At 37.6% G+C, this 19,865-nt stretch overlaps 1 protein-coding gene and 1 pseudogene across 1 annotated transcript; both read left to right on the top strand.

Moving 5' to 3' along the window:
• The first annotated feature begins 12,655 nt into the window (after positions 1-12,655).
• Positions 12,656-15,742, top strand: LOC134280259 (uncharacterized; annotated as a pseudogene).
• A 1,035-nt stretch (positions 15,743-16,777) lies between these two features.
• On the top strand, positions 16,778-17,720 carry LOC134280258 (uncharacterized). Its single transcript, XM_062762663.1, has 2 exons — positions 16,778-17,236; positions 17,688-17,720. The coding sequence occupies exons 1-2, from the start codon at positions 16,778-16,780 to the stop codon at positions 17,718-17,720; spliced, it is 492 nt and encodes a 163-aa protein (XP_062618647.1).
• Positions 17,721-19,865: the final 2,145 nt, after the last annotated feature.

Here is a 19,865-nt window from a genome sequence, read left to right as displayed (position 1 = left end):
AATTTAAATTCACATTTCCCCAAGCATGCTTTGTACCAAGTTTGGTCAAAATTGGCCCAGTGGTTCTTGAGAAGAAGTCGAAAATGTGAAAAGTTTACGGACGGACAGACAGACGGACGGACGGATGACGGACACAATGTGATCAGGAAAGCTCACTTGAGCCTTCGGCTCAGGTGAGCTAAAAAGGAGAACGTTGTTGTCAGTAAATTAATAGAGAGTCCTCCTAGACCGGGAATGGGTAATATACATCAAATGATAAAAACAAACTAACAGAAAAATCATTATAAGTAAATACAATTCAATGTTTCCTACTTGATCTCACTCTACCATTATAAATTAAGGAAGAAGATGAAAGGAATGAAACTCCTTTTTGAGGATAGTCCCATGGACGTTTTCGAGGAGACACTATCTGATCCCAGGGACGAGGACTGGGTTCCATCGGATAAGGAATCCACTTCTACAGCTCGATCGGCTTCAGCACATTCCTCCAGTTCCTATCCTCCGGCTTCAGACTTCGATTCCTTTCGAGTTTGCACTCCCTCAGAGGATGTAAACTTACAAACAGAACAATATATAAACATACTAACACCAGTTTATAAGGGAATCATTGGGACATAAATTGTACGATCTATGTATCCTACTGCATATAATAACCTAGAACTCGGATTGCTGTATATTTCTTTACAGTTGGGTTTCACTGGAAGGAAATCCGGAGTGCAACGGACAAGATGTTCCTTGACGAGACCTACCAGCTCTTTGGCCCAAAGTCAAGAGGAGACATGTTTGGTATAATATCCAATCTCTGTTGTCGTCATCCCTTTTTAAAAATCTTGATTAATTCATTTAATATTTGGTACACATATTTAAAGAAACAATATCTGCGTTTCCGAAAGAGGTTCTTAAAGAAGGCCTTCTATAAGATCAACAATGTTCCATCACACGGACTGGGGAGGTCCGGACAACTATAATCATCAAGCGTGGACTTAATTTGGACAGGGTCTTCCAGAGAATAATAGAGGCAGACATGACCTTCCAGGACCATGGTATTATGAATATCATGGATTACCTATATTATAGGTTTATTTTACTTATCCTTAAAAAGAAGACAGACAGAGCGTTTGGAGTGAGCAGGTGTCTACGACCATGCAAAGGAAAGCAACAGCCACCAATGTAAGATTTAAGTTGATAAAAGCAAGAGGAGATATAACAAGACGGGCATAATAAAGGTGTAAGTAATTGTAAATTAATCTTTTGAATGTAGACTGAAACGTTGTCCTGTTCCCAAGTATGATTCCTTGGTTGGACAAACACCTCATTAAGGTGCACATATCTGAGAGAGGAGGGAAACAGTTCCTAATACACAAGTCTTGGAAAAGAGGTGATTTTTGAGTGTCTTATATCTTTACCTTTAAAAACTGTTGAGATAAGTTAAATCCCTTTCACCAAAGATGCTTTTAGATCCCAGGGACGAGGACTGGGTTCCTACGGCTCCACTGGCTTCAGCACATTCCTCAATATGAGAATTCTTCAATTCAAGTCAGTGAAGGGAACCCGTGGAATTCTATTGCAGGAAAAACCAATCGTGTCTCAAAAAAGCTACAAATTAGCCAGACATTATTTTATTTCTGTTTTACTCCTCAACAATGACCAGAGAAGAGGGGACTTAGCAGACTTATTTATAATTGATTTTCCATTTATTTTTATGATTTATAACAAGAGGCCCACGGGCCTTATAGGTCACCTGAGTATTGTGCAACAACTTTCAAACAATTAAATTTGGTTCATGTTTTAAACCAGAATTCACAATTCACAATTTTGAAAGAGGTACCATTGCTTATAATAATTTAGACTTAGCATGCTAACTCTACTTACTTAATACCCAGAGGTAGATCAGAGTAACATTAAGAGAAAATGCACTTCCACTTTATAACCAGTTGTACACCTCATCCCAAAGGAACAACTGATCCTGGGGCCACATATTTCAAAATTTTGCAAACTTTATCATAAAATGGTTGATTAACACACCAAAGAGCAAATTTCAAAGCATTAATTTATTTTCAGACTTTGTACCCGCCCCCCTCACCCCGACACAGGGAAGGGGCGGGGGCATAAAAAATAACCATTTTGCTAGGTGCACCTTTCTTCATCATAAATATATATATTTGGATCATTGGCATTAAACACAGGAGCAAAGGAAAGAATTTCAAAGAATAAATGCATTTTCACTATATAACCAATAGAGCCCTGCCCTAACACCAGAACCCCTGACCCTGGGGCCACAAAATTCACAATTTTGAAAGAGGCACTCTTGCTCATCATAACTAAGTACTTAGTTAGTTTATTTAATACCCAGAAGTAGAGAAGAAGATTTTCAAAGAATTAATGCATTTTCACTATATAACCAATAGAGCCCCGCCCTAACACCAGAACCCCTGACCCTGGGGTCATAAAATTCACAATTTTGAAAGAGGCACTCTTACTCATCATAACTATGTGCTTAGTTAGTTTATTTAATACCCAGAAGTAGAGAAGAAGATTTTCAAAGAATTAATGCATTTTCACTATATAACCAATAGAGCCCCGCCCTAACACCAGAACCCCTGACCCTGGGGTCATAAAATTCACAATTTTGAAAGAGGCACTCTTGCTCATCATAACTATGTGCTTAGTTAGTTTATTTAATACCCAGAAGTAGAGAAGAAGATTTTCAAAGAATTAATGCATTTTCACTATATAACCAATAGAGCCCCGCCCTAACACCAGAACCCCTGACCCTGGGGTCATAAACTTCACAATTTAGGAAGAGGCACTCTTGCTCATCATAACTATGTGCTTGGTTAGTTTATTTAATCCCAGGAGCAGAGAAGAAGATTTTCAAAGAAATCATGCATTTTCACTATATAATCTATGTAGCCCCGCCCTAGCACTAGAACCCCTGACCCTGGGGCCATGAATTTCACAATTTAAGTAGAGGACTCAATGCTCATTACATTCATAACAACAGTTTGCCTGCTTGATGTCCAGGAGTAAAGAAGAAGATTTTTAAAGATTGCAATAATTTTAGTGGTTTTTGCCCCACCCCCCAGGCCCCAGGGGGGCAGGGACCATGAAATTCACAATTTTTGTTCCCCTTCACCCATAGATGCTGTATACCAAATTTGGTTGAAATTGGTTAAGTGGTTTCAGAGAAGAAGCTGAAAATGTTCAAATGTTAACACACGACGCACGACACACGACGACGGACGAAAACGGATAGCAATAGGTCACCTGAGTTACTCAGGTGACCTAAAAAAATTAATGATTTTTTTTTCAGAAATTAATTCACTGTTTTCACATGATAGCTGGAGCTATGGCAACGAATGTGTATTTTTACTTCGAAGATTCGGGACAAAGTTCCGAGATTACCATGGGATCTGCAGGACGTTTTTATTACTTATCCTCATCAGGAGGTGTTTATTCAATATCTTCATCAAGAAGAACATCTTCCTTCTGCTATGAAAACCTCCTTGATAAACAAGGCCAGACAGAGCGATTAAGATGGGTATGTGTCTGCGGCCCTGCTAAGGAAAGCAACAGCCACCAATGTAAAATTGAAGATCCTAAAAGCAAGAGATCTTGCAAGACGGGCATAATATAGGTGTTACTAATTGTAAATTTATCTTGTTGATGTGATCTCATGTTTGAGGATAGTCCCATGGACGTTTTCGAGGAGACACTATCGGATCCCAGGGACGAGGACTGTGTTCCTTCGGATGAGGAATCCACTTCTACCGCTCCACTGGCTTCAGCACATTCCTCCGATTCCAGACCCCGATTCCTACCCTCCGACTCCACATTCAAATTCCTACCCTCCGACTCCACACTCAAATTCCTACCCTCCTACTCAACACTCAAATTCCTACCCTCCGTCTCCACACTCAAATTCCTACCCTTCAACTCCACACTCAAACTCCTACCCTCCGACTCCACATTCAAATTCCTACCCTCCGACTCCACACTCAAATTCCTACCCTCCTACTCAACACTCAAATTCCTACCCTCCGTCTCCACACTCAAATTCCTACCCTTCAACTCCACACTCAAACTCCTACCCTCCGACACCACAAACAAAATCCTACCCTCCGACTCCACACTCAAATTCCTACCCTCCGGCATCACACTCAAATTCCTACCCTCCGGCCCCACACTCAAATTCCTACCCTCCGACTCCACACTCAAATTCCTACCCTCCGTCTCCACACTCAAATTCCTACCCTCCGTCTCCACACTCCCATTCCTACCCTCCGACTCCACAATCAAACTCCTACCCTCCGGCTTCACACTCAAATTCCTACCCTCCGGCCCCACACTCAAATTCCTACCCTCCGACTCAACACTCAAATTCCTACCCTCCGTCTCCACACTCAAATTCCTACCCTTCAACTCCACACTCAAACTCCTACCCTCCGTCTTCACACTCAAATTCCTACCCTCCGTCCCCACACTCAAATTCCTACCCTCCGACTCAACACTCAAATTCCTACCCTCCGGCCCCACACTCAAATACCTACCCTCCGGCTTCACACTCAAATTCCTACCCTCCGGCCCCACACTCAAATTCCTACCCTCCGACTCCCCACTCAAATTCTTACCCTCCGTCTCCACACTCAAATTCCTACCCTTCAACTCCACAATCAAACTCCTACCCTCCGACTCCACACTCAAATTCCTACCCTCCGACTCCACACTCAAATTTCTACCCTCCGGCTCCACACTCAAATTCCTACACTCCGACTCCACACTCAAATTCCTACCCTTCAACTCCACACTCAAACTCCTACCCTTCAACTCCACACTCAAATTCCTACCCTCCGTCTCCACACTCAAATTCCTACCCTTCAACTCCACACTCAAATTCCTACCCTCCGACTCCACACTCAATTCCTACCCTTCAACTCCACACTCAAACTCCTACCCTTCAACTCCACACTCAAATTCCTACCCTCCGTCTCCACACTCAAATTCCTACCCTACAACTCCACACTCAAAAACCTACCCTCCGACTCTCAAATTCCTACCCTCCGACACCACACTCAAATTCCTACCCTCCGACTCCAGACTCAAATTCCTACCCTTCAACTCCACACTCAAATTCTTACCCTTCAACTCCACACTCAAACTCCTACCCTCCGACTCCACACTCAAACTCCTACCCTCCGACTCAACACTCAAATTCCTACCCTCCGTCTCCACACTCAAATTCCTACCCTCCGTCTCCACACTCAAATTCCTACCCTTCAACTCCACACTCAAATTCCTACCCTCCATCTCCACACTCAAATTCCTACCCTCCGTCTCCACACTCAAATTCCTACCCTGCAACTCCACACTCAAATTCCTACCCTCCATCTCCACACTCAAATTCCTACCCTTCAACTCCACACTCAAATTCCTACTCTCCGACTCAAGACTCAAATTCCTACCCTCCGTCTCCACACTCAAATTCCTACCCTCCGTCTCCACATTCAAATTCCTACCCTCCGTCTCCACACTCAAATTCCTACCCTCCGACTCCAGACTCCGATTCCTACCCTCCGGCTCCACACTCCGATTCCTTTCGAGGATGCACTCCGTCAGAAGAGGTAAATTTTAAAACGCAAGTACAATATATAAACATACTAACACCAGTTTATAAGGGAATCATTGGGACATGAATTGTACGATCTACGTATCCTACTGCACATAATAACCAGGAATCGGATTGCTGTATACTTCCTTACAGTTAGGTTTCACAGGACCTCTGGAAATCCGGAGTGCAAGGAATAAGATGTTCCTTGACGAGGCCTACCAGCTCTTAGGCCCAAAGTCAAGAGGAGACATGTTGGGTATAATATCCCATCTCTGTTGTCGTCATCTCATTTTTAAAATCTTGATTTATTCATTTAATATTTGGTACACATTTTTAAAGAAACAATCTCTGAGTTTCCGAAAGAATTTCTTTAAGAGGGCCTTCTATAAGATCAACAATGTTCCATCACACAGATTTAGGCAGTCTGGACGGCTATAATCATCAAGCATGGAATTAATTCAGACAGGGTCTTCCGGAGAATAATAGAGGCAGACACGACCTTCCAGAACCATGGTATTATGAATATATTACTTATGCTTAAAAAGAAGACAGACAGAGCGTTTGGAGTGAGCAGGTGTCTACGACCATGCAAAGGAAAGCAACAGCCACCAATGTAAGATTTAAGTTGATAAAAGCAAGAGGAGATATAACAAGACGGGCATAATATAGGTGTAACTAATTGTAAACTAATCTTTTAAATGTCGATTGAAACGTTTTCCTGTTCCCAAGTATGATTCCTTGGTTGGACAAACACCTCATTAAGGTGCACATATTTGAGAGAGGAGGGAAAGAGTTCCTAATACACAAGTCTTGGAAAAGAGGTGATTTTTGAGTGTCTTATATGTTTACCTTTGAGCAAAGTTAAATCCCTTTCACCAAAGATGCTTTACAATCATTCTTTTTTTTTTTTTTTTTAAATAGTTACTTGTGTTTTAGAGGAACTAAATAAAGAAAAACCTTTGATGATCAGAGAGCCAAATTGAACACCAGGATCACGTTAACTAATTGCTCTACATATACTTTCAAACAGTGAGGTACTCACCGATAAGGACGAGGAGGATGTGGAGAGTGACGTTCTCTCCTGCCAAAACCCTGACACAAAACGTCTTATTCTACACAACGTTGTCCAATGACAGAGGTCTATTAAAACCGACAGGACAAACAGGCTTTCCAGCATGCCAGGCAAGTGTTGGAAATACATAGAACGATCGAGCCAACACTTGCCCTGGACAGTCTCTTAGATCCAGCCCTGATTAGGGACAGGTGGTTGTCGGGGCCAAAAATGCAAAGGCGCCAGGAACAATAAGGTCTTACATGGGTAAATACATTTTTTTTCTGGATTTTTATATCTGCATTTAAGAAGAACTGTTCAAACGGGACAAAATACCCTCGCTGGGTTTTTCAAAAGTGCTAAATCATGATTATTTTATGGATTTTAGAGAAGAGAGAAGTTTGTTTTGAAAACAGAGCAGAGAAGCCCGGTCTTAGCAAACTTTTTTATAATTGATTTTCCATGTATTTTTATGATTAACTGGAAAACTATTTTTTTGAAAATTAATTCACTGTTTACACATGATACATTTTACAGGAAAGAGTATGCAAGATGAAACGATGAGAATGGTTGTCATGTGGGAGAGAAGAGGATAACTCCATGACTTTGAAGATTCGGTTCAAAGTTCCGAGATTATCATGAAACATGCAGGAGGACAAATTATATCAAAGTATACGGAAGTGATAATCAGAAGCATTGACAAAATACCAGCATTGTGTAATTTCTTTTTGCTAGCGCTCTCGAGCGCTAGCAACTACGTTAGTCCAAATTCCTTGAATACGCATGCTCGGCCGCCATGATGGTGCATTCTGGGAAAACTGTGAGATCTACTGCAGATAGACCGTACGATAACAATTTCGTTGAATCACGTTATTTATTGTGTAGCTTACGCTTTAAAGATAACTTCATATTTATAATATTTCAAATTCTGTTTTTTTTTTTTTTTTTTTGCTGACGGAAAAGCCCGTAATTGTTCTAAACAATGACAGAGAGTGTTTTGTTTTGTTTCTGTTTTTTTTTTTTACATCTAAGCACAACCAAAGATAGATTCTAATTTCTGATTGGTCAATTCAGCCAATCTTACAAATTTTAGAAACAGAAGCAAGAATTTAAACTAAAACAACGAATAAATCCACTATTTATGTCAAAACAAATTCTGATGTGTAGGGCTTTTACTCTAACACATTTGTTGACAAAGATGAACCACAGGATCAAGCTATTTCACAACTCTATTTCCAAACTCTCTGGACTCTTTACACAACATACACTTTGAGTTATTTTCTATATTCCTTACAACTCCCATGTATTTTCTTTGCTAAATTACAAAGAAATTCTCTTCTTTAAATCAGCTCATACATGTAATTTCTCAATCGGCATCCTCTTCATATTATAGAGAGCCCCCCCCTCTCCAGTAAAGGTCATATATGTCCCGTTCGCCAAAACTCCAATAGGTCACCTCCCCCTTGTTTCTTTACCTATGTGTCTATAAAATACACTTTACAAAACAATAATAACTTTATCACTCTCCAGCCTCGATAAAATTAAAGAATTCAGCAAAATAAATCACTTGGTCACAGATCTTCCTTTTTATGTTTAAAAATTGCTACGGCGCTAGCTCACCCAATCTAATTAAAATTAGGTGTAAGAACCGCTCGCATACTCACTACTCTAACATCTAACAACGTCCCATAGAAGGTCACGTCAGAGGTCAAAGTCGGAACAACTCTAGATTTATTCACTTCGATTACATCAACAAATATCCGATGATTTTGCCAGCGACAATTTGATTGGGTGATAGATATTGACCTCTGACGTGACCTTCTATGGGATGTTGTTAGATGTTAGTGTAGTGAGTATGCGAGCGGATCTAACATCTAATTTTAATTAGATTGTAGCTCACCTATCTTTTTAAAAGATAAACTTGTAATTGTATTAAATTGAACAGTTCGAAGCTGGTTCATCGAAGGAAATGCATTTGATTCAATTTGTAGGTGAGAGCAATGTTTTCTGGGGCCAGGGAGGGTGTTGCGGCACAAATGAACCACAGAAAATCTTCACAAAACAAGTATTACATGGTTCATCAAGAGAGAGAGAGAGAGAGAGAGCGCCGTTGTCAGTATATTAATTCAGAGAAAGTCCTTTAGAAGAGGTAAAAATACTTCAACTAATAAAAAGGAATGGATTTACTGTGCGTTATAACTATAATGATGTTAAATATCCCACAATTTTTTTTACTGATGTTTCGCTGGTGTTCTTAATTGATCTTGCATTGATATTTATGATTTATATGAAAATTTATGATTTTTATTTTACTTTCGTTCGCTGTTTTCACATGAAAGCTATCAATTTCATACCACTTATTTAAGTATTTAAAGTTGGTAAAATTATTCAGGTCCTATTGAAACGGATATTTTAACATAAAATGTCAACGTCTTAAAAATTCAAAAAAAGTTTTTAAAAATCATATTAAAGTTCTTTTGGCTGCCCCTGACCATTTCAAGCCTCTGTCTATTTTGATAATGAAATTCCAAAAAGCCAACTTTTTATGCCGAGTGAATCTTTCAGGGCTTTATCCCAAAAGGGATTTAATTCATGATAGGGTATCCACCAAACCTGACTCCAGCATGGATTCGAGCCCTGAAACGGAGCACGAATACAATGAATACGCTTAGTTTGCATATGAAATTCCGGAAGAATAAAGTGCGCGATAGTTTTTTTTTCTATTTAAAATGCCTCCTTTTAGTCAAAGTCGTGCTAGTGGGAAACTTTTTTTAAATGAACAGGCAGACAATTGAGAATTAGATATCGATGGGTTTAACTTAAGAAGAGATACATTAGGAGAATAGGGTGGAGGAATAATTGTATTGCGATCAAAAGACTAAACGGCGCAACATGGTGAATACCATATTTTTTGATACGGTCACATTAATACGAAAAATATTTGGCCAAAATGATTACTTTCTGAATCGGCAATTTTATATTAGTTTCTATGCAAAATTGATAATAAACGAAGTTTTTATTTTTTGGCCCAAATTTTGTCATATTCATCATCAGTGTGACTGTATCAAGAGGTATTGTGTTCATCATGTTGCGCCGTTCCTGCATTTGGCCACAAAATGCAAGTAAAGCAGAAAGTAGGTAAATATAGCTTCTTTAGGTAGCTTTAACTACCTAGGTAGTGTCTTTTATTAATTTTCAATCTGGAGTTGAAAATGATAACATGACAAATAAATTTAACTTCAGATTGAAAATTAATAAAAGACAGTAGCTATAATGCCTACGTAGGTAGAAATAGCCTTTGGACTTGACCTGCAAGATACTGGACATCTGCTTTTGAAGAATATGACTTCTCATATTTTTGTTGTCCCCAATGATTTGGCTTTGAAAATATAAGTTTATGTTTCTGATGATTTTTATTGTCAAACACTTCCAATAAGTCAAATAGTTTTGTTTTTAGAAAATATTTAATTGATTTATATATATTTTGTAGCAGTCCTTGTGAAAGTTTACATTGATAATTTGATTCCACCAAAAGATGGACACTCCATAAAAGCTATCATTGACAAACACTCCATGATCTTGTAAAGTCGTTTCAAAAATCATTCCAACCATACATGGTCCTCTAAGGATTAGCCTCCACAAAAGCAGACATCGCTAAATGTCAATTCCAAACCAAGATCCTGTGGAAATTCTGGGAGAAAACCATAACAGTTCCTGCTTTAAAGTAACTGGCAGGAGAAAATAGTGAGGCTTACAAAATATGTGTACATGGACATATACACAAATCACACTGAAGCTCAGGCTCTTTCATTATCCCATAAGCACAATGAACTACATGAACACTCACAGGAATTACCTTTCTCTGTAAAAATTAATAAACAGGACAAAACAGTCAAACAACCCTATTGTCTAATAATACTAAGATGCTAAGAAATATGAGTTTTAACCCCCCACCCCCAATGTCTTTAACTCAAGTACCGAGGTACATCCATACATTCAACCTAACTACTCTGCAAAACCCTAACTACGTCTGCTTATCTACACAACCTTCTTTGTTCTCCCCAAACCGCGTGTTTCACACTCGGTGTAAATTTAGTTAAAGTCGGTTCAAGAGAATCCACCACATGTTTTTTGTCTGTTGTGTTTACAATATGAGCCGACTATAAATAAAATTTATGACTCCCCTCGTCAACTTAGACTAGTAGTTAACCCGTCCACGCGTATTTCGTTAGACATTAGGTAACAAATAAATATTTTATTCACTACCATTGCAATATTCTATACACAACTATACTACAAAGTTAATGCACAGATTAAATTATCCAACTGATGCTAAGAATTGAATAAAATAAGAGAGTTAGAGAAATGAAGTCGAATAAATCAGGTACACGTTAATGGACAAAAGAAGTTCAACATAAGTTTAGACTCATCATGGCCGATTCTCCGAATTCCGGAATACATCTGCAACAAATGTGAAGCAGAAAAACACTGAACCGACATACGTAGCCTCAAACGGCGTGTTAACACAGTATTTAGAAATAAAGAAACACATTAATGGGAAATACCGGAATACAAATTCAGGACAGAAACAATTCGTTTTCAAACCTGTGGGACGTGGAAATCTGTCCTTCGGACGAGAGCGTAAAAGCCGAGGTCCCGTGTCGCAGTTGGTGCTGGCACGAAAAAGACTCATCACTTTAAAATGAACTTGCGTGCTGAGCATTAGATAAAGTTTCAGCTCTCCACGGGCAATGATGCTGACTTATCCATGACAGGTGTTTAATTTGATGTAGAGCTTTGATTCTGTTCGCTATCTCCATATTCCAATCCATGTATATGAAAAGGGTATTAGGATTGATTGATTGAATCTTCTTCAACATCCCTCTCAAATTTTTTTTACTCAAACGGAGACGCCACCACTTGCCGGTGGATGGCTACAGATTTTGTCCTATGCTCGGCACTCAGGGCCTTTGAGCAGTGAGGGATCATTTTCGTGCCAGCACCTTCTGCTACACGGGGCCTCGGTTTATATGGTCTCATCCGAAGTACCAGTCTCCACGTCTCACAGTGGGATTCAAATCTGTGACGTAAGGATTGACTCCTTACTACTCGACTCTAGAGCCGACACTCTTACCACTGCGCCACGCGGGCGACGAAATGGTATCAAAGAAAAGCATACATTGTACAACACAGATAAGGATATCAGACAAGACATTATTAAATCAATTATAGAATAAATAATAGAATTAACATGGAGTAAAGTAGTATATCCATTTGTAGAATTATTGATATATATTGAGAGATGATGCAATGGGATTGTATTTTTCTGATGAATATATAAATTATAATGAAATTCAAGTTTAGAAATTGTTTTGTAGGAAAATAAGGATGGAGAATTGAATGAGAACTCACGAGATTGCGAGATAATGTAAGATATATAAGATAATATTCATTGTTTATGAAGTAGAGATACTTTTATTTAAAACAATGAAAATTGAGTTATAAATAATAGTATTCTGTTTAAGCTTTATTCTTCTTATTCTTTACTAACTTAGGTATTTAGTTATATAGTTATACGCCCCTTTGGATCCACACCTGTACATACACTTTTACATGACCACACACATATCTATTGGTCAAGTTTTGAATCACCTGTTATCACAAGGACATGAAGAATCGTGAAACCACGAGATATTTTAGACTTATAATAAATATTACTGTAGAAAAAAAATTAAGATTTCGCGAGATCACGAATATATAAACTGCTGCCCCTTTGTAATATTGAGAATGAATAGACACTAATAGTGTAGCGGTATTTCTTTCACCTTCAACATCATAACGACTGTATGATAAACCTAATACTTTACTTTTCTTGCTACTATTTCACATCCATCCGAATTTAAAGTGATTTGAAAGCATTATAATTATTTAGGGTACTTATTTTTCTTAATTGATTGAATATTCGAAATTGAAAATAATGTTTTTTTTTATTACAGATGCTGACAGTCGCTAAACTGAGAGAGAGCAAGGGAAAGAAACCTTACTCACAACCCCTTAAAGTGAAGGAGTTGGTAACATTTAAAAGTATCAAACGGGCAATGGAGAAAAAAAAGGAATGCGCCACAGTTAGTCTAGCGGATTCCACAGATGCCATGAAGGGCACTGTTTGTGACACTACCAAATTAACATCCCTTAGTCCAGACAACACTGTTATTCTTATGAATTAAATCTTAAAGAATGAAAATGGACCAACTGTGATTGTTACCAAAAACCCCAAAGTAATGAAAACAGGAGCCATTGAGGTTCCACATGCAACAATGGAGAAAGGTGCGAGCCACCAGCAATAACTCGTCCCATCAAGGACGTCAAAACATCGCCTGTAAAGTCCCTGGTCTCCGTTAAGGGCAGAATTGTGTCGGTAAGTACCCGTATTAACTTGAAGAACTCTCATTTTAAATTTACTACGCTTACAGATTTTAACATACAGTCAGTCATTTTAGCTTAATTCCTATGCTAAATTGCTGTGAAATATTGCATGCACATCCTTAATTTAAAAAAAAAATAAACAGAATGTTTTATTATATTGTCAACTACAGTGCTATATTAATTTTGCATATTTTTATGTCTTAATGAAGGAAGAAGGATATGGAAATAACGAACAGTATTCAATCTCAACGTCCATTAAACAAATATACAAAATCTGATTTTTTTTCATTTAAGGAGGATATAAGCAAAACCGTGAAGGTGAAAGGAGTGAATATTTGTGTAAAGAGTGTCTCTCTGAAAGATGACACTGACAGTATGAAAGTCTCCCTGTGGAGGGACTTGAGAACCTCCTCCATTGTTTGGAATTACTAATCAATCACAAATGTTGTCGTGACCAGTTTCAATGGGAAGATCTCTGTTTCAATGAGGAGATCTCTGTTTCAACGACTTCTAAAAGTGTTCTTGAAGTAAAATTGTAATCCCATTTTTAATTCATTAACTTGTTTCAAAGGCATGTACATGATAAATCAGATAATACAAAATGTTATTTATTTACAGTAAAACCATATTATCATAGAAAACATGCCTATAATAATGTTACTCTTACAACAAAGTTATTTTTATTCCTATTATTTAAAGGGGGTGGGGGTGGGGGTAAATGTAGCTAAATTGTCTATCCCTGGCACTTCGTGTCTTTGTCTTATCCCTGTTTGATGTAATTCAACAATAAAAGACACTTACTCTTTCTATTAATATTATACTGTGCTGCTTTTTATAATTACTCACAATTCTAAAATAAAACAATGCTCATTGAGTCTATTAATTTATAGAATTCTCTGTTTCCAGGAATGTGAGCCGCCAGTAGTAAAGGTTCAGGGATCAGTCATTGGGTTTCAGAAAACAGAACAACACATAATATCCCTACTCATGAACGTTAAAAATGAGTACCTAACTTCCAATGTGCCTCTTGAAATGATGTCCAAAGCATTAAAACTTGGAGAGCGAGATCGAAAAGAAACTTTCACTCCAGTGCTCCTTCATATGTTTACTGCCAACTTATTTCTCAAGTCCATGTTATACATTATTATCTTAAAGTACTAGACAATAAACATTGGAATGAATTGAATTAGGACTTCATTTTCTTAAAAAGTATCCCAAGATCAAATGGTATGTTTTTTTCTGCAACACCCGCTTTCAAATTTAGTAAAACAAAAAAAAATTGCCTTGTTAGTCCTTGTAATTTTTTTTGGAGAACATTGGATGTGTCTATATGTGAGCAATCCTGTGGTGGAATATTTCGATTCTTATGGATTTCCTCCCTTACAAAAAGAAATTCAAGATTTTATCCAGCGTCATGCTCAACAATGGATTTATAATCCGTATCGCTATCAAGACTGGAATACCGATGTGTGTGGACAATATTGCATGTATTATTTACATCAAAGAGACAAGAAAAGAAAGAAAACCGACGAGTGGCTATTCCCCTTTGACCAGAGTACGGCTTTACAAAGGGACAGATATGTAGCGAATTGGTTTAAAAACACTTATCATAAATTACCTACGGGTCATGGACAAAAGTGTCAATGTTTTTATCAAAATGTATTGTAAATGAGTTGTTTGTTGTTTGTTTTTGTTGTTACAAATAAAGAATGAAAAAAATCAAAAATCTGTGTTCTTTGTTTTGTCTTGTGTTAGTGTTTTCAGTAAAAAAAAAATCCAGTTTGAACTGGTTAGGCTAGACTGAGCTTTTGACTGTGAAGCGTGACGTCATAATCTTGAATCGCTGCCAAGATGATGCAACAGGTATAAAAAAGATGATGCAATAGGTATAAAAAAGATGATGCAATTCAAGGTGGGGGGTATAAAAACAAGGTGTTAAAGACGATCCTCATCAGTTTGGTGGGGTATGTGGTTGAGTAAACGACAGTTTGGCAAACGAATTCCAAGAATATTAGAAGACATGGAGATGGATAAAGATAAATTTGCCTTATTAGAAAAAAGAATGACGGAACCTATGGAGGGGGATCACAACGCTCTCTCAAACAAAAAGAAGAATAGAGTTGAAAACCCTGGATCCGGAACCTAGGAATGAATATTTACCCCTGAATGAGCCTGTGAAGGATCCTAATGATCCAGACAGAAGTTACACGATAGCCATTAATTGGACTTTCATCATTAAAGAGCCTAAAGAAGAAGAAGATATAGATATGTTTCTGAGCAACCAAGATGATTTCTTCTTTGGTTTCCAGTATTTGATTATACAAAAGGAAAGACATCCCTTGACAGGAGAACTGCATCAAATCAGGGGATTCATTCAAATGAAGGAACCAGAAGGAGGACTGACTATGTGCAGACTTCATATCGCTGCCAGATTTGCTATGTCTCACAGTACCCCAGAATTGGAAAGAACTTTTTATAGACAAGGTGACTATGAAGAATATGGTGTTCTGAAACCGGAGGAGAGAAATAAGGAATTGGAGCCCAGAGATTGGATAGAATGGGAAATAGGAGCCTGGAAGAAACCTGAAGCTATTGAAGCCAGAGAAGCTAGGAAGAAAAGGCTCTTAAAGAGTGTGAGCTGGTCAAGATGTGAATAAAAAAAAAAGAAGATTGAACTGTTATTTTATTGTTAGATCTCAATAAAAAGAAAAAAAATTGTTGGGTTTTTGTCATTTTTAAAAATAGGTTATCTCCCTTTAACCATAGATTTTTTTTTTGTCAAAACACAAAACAAAAAGTGTTGAGGGTTATTTTAAAGATACAATTTAAAAAAAAAACAGTATAAATAGTAAACATGGTATAAAACACACCTCAGTTGTGGACTGGCTTCATTATGGGTAACACCTCCAGTAAAGAAATGAGTAAAGGAATGAGTAAAATTCAGTTTGGAGAGAGAGTTCTTTCAGAGAAAGATGTAGACAGAGGAATACCAATTCAATTACATGATGATGGGACTATTGAGATCATTTCTCAAGAAGAATATAACCAATTATGTCCAGAAAAGGGTGATCCTAATGTTGTCAGAGATTACATAGAAAGACCCTTGATGGAAGAACATCCTGTAGAATTTATACCTCAGAAGGAGGAAAAAGAAAACATAAGACCAAACAACAAACTCTTGGAGGATATTAAGGCTCATTATCAAAACAAACAGAAAGAAAATACAGGCAATGGATATATTGCTTACATAAAACAAGACAGAGGTAGAATAGCCAATAATTGGATATTTAATTTACCTGGGTGCCGACAGGAAGATGTAGATCAAATCATTGGAAGTAATTATCAATACTTGATCTTACAAAAAGAAAGGCATCCAGAAACTGGAAAACTTCATCATGTGAGAGGATTCATTCAAATGAAAAACAGAGTTCAAGGGAGATACCTGTACAGAAAGATTCATAAATTAACCTGTTTTGAGATGTCTTACAGCACCCCAGAATTGGAAAGAACCTTTTATAGACAAGGTGACTATGAAGAATATGGAGTTCTAAAACCTGATGTGAGAAACAAAGAATTAGTTCCAAGAGATTGTAGATTTACCTGAATAATAAAAAAAAAACTTGTTTTATTGTGTTGTTGTTGTTGTTCTATAAAAACAAGGGTGTTTTTAAAAAATAGATTCATTTTATATCATGAGTCTCCAGGAGATACAAGGTGATTTACTCAACTGTGAGGTAGAAGCTATTGTTCATCAATGTAATTGTTTAACTGTAAAAGCTCATGGATTGAGTCAAAGTCTGGCAGAGAAATTCCCACAAGCTAATCTCTATGCCACTCGCAGACCTCTAGGGACTAGAAATTTAGCCGTAGAAGAAGATAGAGGAATTCCAGGCACTATTAAGGTGTTTCCCTCACAAACCCCTGTGGTCATTTGTTTACTAGCTCAATGGGATTATGGAAAAGCAAGTCACCGACCTAAAAGAATTTCCACTTATCAGGATACCCCACAAAACAGAGAGGAATGGTTTCAAACTTGTTTACAAGAAATGGGGGAAAATTTACCTTACAAGACTTATGCTTTTCCTTACAAGATTGCCTGTGGACTAGCAGGAGGAAATTGGATTCATTATAGACATTATATTGAACAATTTGTACACACTTATGAAAAACATGTGTACATTCTTCATCATTAATTGTGTGTTTTCATGTGATGTAAAAATAAATGAAAAAAATTACCTTTTTTATCTGTCATACTCTAAAGTCTGTTGAAAACAGGAGGAAGGTTCTCTGCAATCCCCATGCACTCATAAGCAGATCTCTGGGGGGACTCAAGTAGTTTTTCTTTTTCCCCTGTGATATAATGTCAAATATTTAATGGAAAATTCAGAAATTCATCAGTAATTGGAGATTAAAAACTTGCTATCTTTATGGTATTGATTTCCATTATCAGATTTATTTTTTTTTATCCATTTTAAAAATATAAACATTTTAAATAATTATCTTACTAATAATGAAAATAAATTAAAATGATATTGAAAACTTTTTTTAGATTCAAGTTTTTGTTTTTATTTTTATAATTGATTCACTGTGTATTTTCCAAAGGAAGACCAGCAGCCAGCACGCTTCACTTCATAGAGAATGGATTGGTTAGGAACAAATCTTTCCAGGATGAGGACTGTATAGAAAAAATAAAACCCATTTTTGTTATTAAATTACATGAGACAATACCTCTTATAAATGTAATGCAAAAAATAATATCTCTTATATATATATATATATATATGGATTCCTATACTCTAATCATATTAAATGTCATTTGTAAAATGTATTTTTTTTAAAAGACAGATTTATTTTAGGATAGACTTTTAAATGATGACATGAATAGCAGGCCATACTTTAAGCACATGACAAAAATATTCTCTCAAATTACACAGAAATGGGTTACTTAGCATAGCTGACATTAACCATATAGGTGAGGAATAACATAATCACAATCATAAACAATGTATAACAACTTTAAACGACCTACAGGGTGGATTACAAGCCTTTTTTCTCTGGGGTAAAAATCTTGTCGAGATTCGCCATGGCGGCCTAATTTACATAAAAAATTTTTCTCACGCAGAAATGTACTTGAAGACATTAAACATATTTTAAAAAGTGACCTGGTGTTATAACTTGAGAGAAACACAATGTTTCTTTTTTTTTAGCATAGCTAACATTAAACATATAGTATAACATAATCACAATTATAAACAAGGTAACAACTTTAAACGACCTTTTTGAACACACACACACAAAAACGTTTCTTTTTTTTTTTTTGACTGTATAAAAGAGATTCTCTTTTTTTTTCTAAGATACAATCGTTTCTTTGACTATTTTAGAAAAAAATCTTTTTTTTCTAAGACACACACACACACAATACGTTTCTCTTTTGAATGCATATGAAGGCATCTTTTCGAAACAATTGGGTAGCCCTTAAAAGGGCTGTTTTGTATCAAAACACTTTTTGGTTTTTTTTGGTTTTTAAAATTTTTTTTTTTTTGGTTTTTTTTCTCTGGTTTTGTGATCAGGTTGGCTCCCCGGTAGGTTCTTACTGTGCCAGCTGTTGCTGCACTATGTTGCCCATCTGTATAGGGGGATCCTTATCGGAATCACTGTCGTCGTCTGCGTCTGGTCTTCTGTTTATTGACTGAATCAGCGGTTGTGAATTCCGGCAAAGGGGACAAGGGAGGCTTTGCTCCACTATCCGGGCAGCACACAGACACATGCCGGACGCTGTAAGCAGCGGCTACACAAGAAATTACTTGCCTCCTCATCTGCCAGGCATAGGCTGCATAAGATGTTCTGTGTGGGGGCGGCAACACCCCAGCGGGGAATCCTCCCCTGGTTCCGGGCTTGTCTTTGGGGGGTCGGCGTAGCGGTTCTGGGTGGCGGCGGGGGTGGTGAAGGTGGCGAGCGGGGTGGTTCCCTCCTGTATGGGTGGGCCCTCCTCCCTCGGTCATTGTTTACCTGCACCCTGGCCATGTTAATCTCATTAGTTCCTGGTCCATTATCCAGTCTCCTGACAATTATTTGATTCTCGACAACTACATCCCCGGAATCAGGTACAAATTCTCATAAAAAATTTCCAGACATGTCTTCTTCTTGCTTCTTTCTTCTCTGTAATCAGCCACAAAGGAATGACCCAGGGCTCGGAGGGTCTGTATTTATTTACAATAGCAGACGATAGTCAAATAGCACGTGCGAAACATGGAAAATCTAATCATGTGATCAAATGTGATTGGCTAAAGAAAATCAGGCCACTTGATAAACACGCCCCCCACAGTGAGAAAGCAAAATTGAAGGGGGAAACGCCGAACCCGAGTGTATCTATGACGTCATACAATAACATAACACTGATGTAGTATAACATGATTTTTATTTTATTTCTTAAAAACTAACAATGCTTCTAACTGTCGAATTCTCCTCCGAAATCGTATTCGATCCGCTACTAATTGCATCCAGGGACTTCTCCGGTCTTCGGGGGGTAATTCGTAGATTTGATTGAGGCTGGTATTAAAAGTCACTGATTTCCTAGCCTGTGTGTAATTTCCAGGTATTTCATTCCGTATTGAATACATACTTTCTCCATCGCATCTATGTCCTGCCACAGTAAAATCACTTTGCCCGCTTGGGGATGGGTCAGGAAACTGTAAGGCTTTCCGAAATAATGGGTCAGGTTCAGTCCGTACCATTTCTGGGGCAGAATTGTTTTCATATGTCGACATAGAAAATGTATGG

The sequence above is a fragment of the Saccostrea cucullata genome, unplaced genomic scaffold (genome assembly GCF_032062105.1).
Source record: "Saccostrea cucullata isolate Sc308-1 unplaced genomic scaffold, CSIRO_AGI_Scuc_v1 ctg5933, whole genome shotgun sequence".
NCBI lineage: Eukaryota > Metazoa > Mollusca > Bivalvia > Ostreida > Ostreidae > Saccostrea > Saccostrea cuccullata.
Note: the sequence above shows the minus strand (reverse complement) of the source record. Positions and strands in the feature narration are given on the sequence as shown.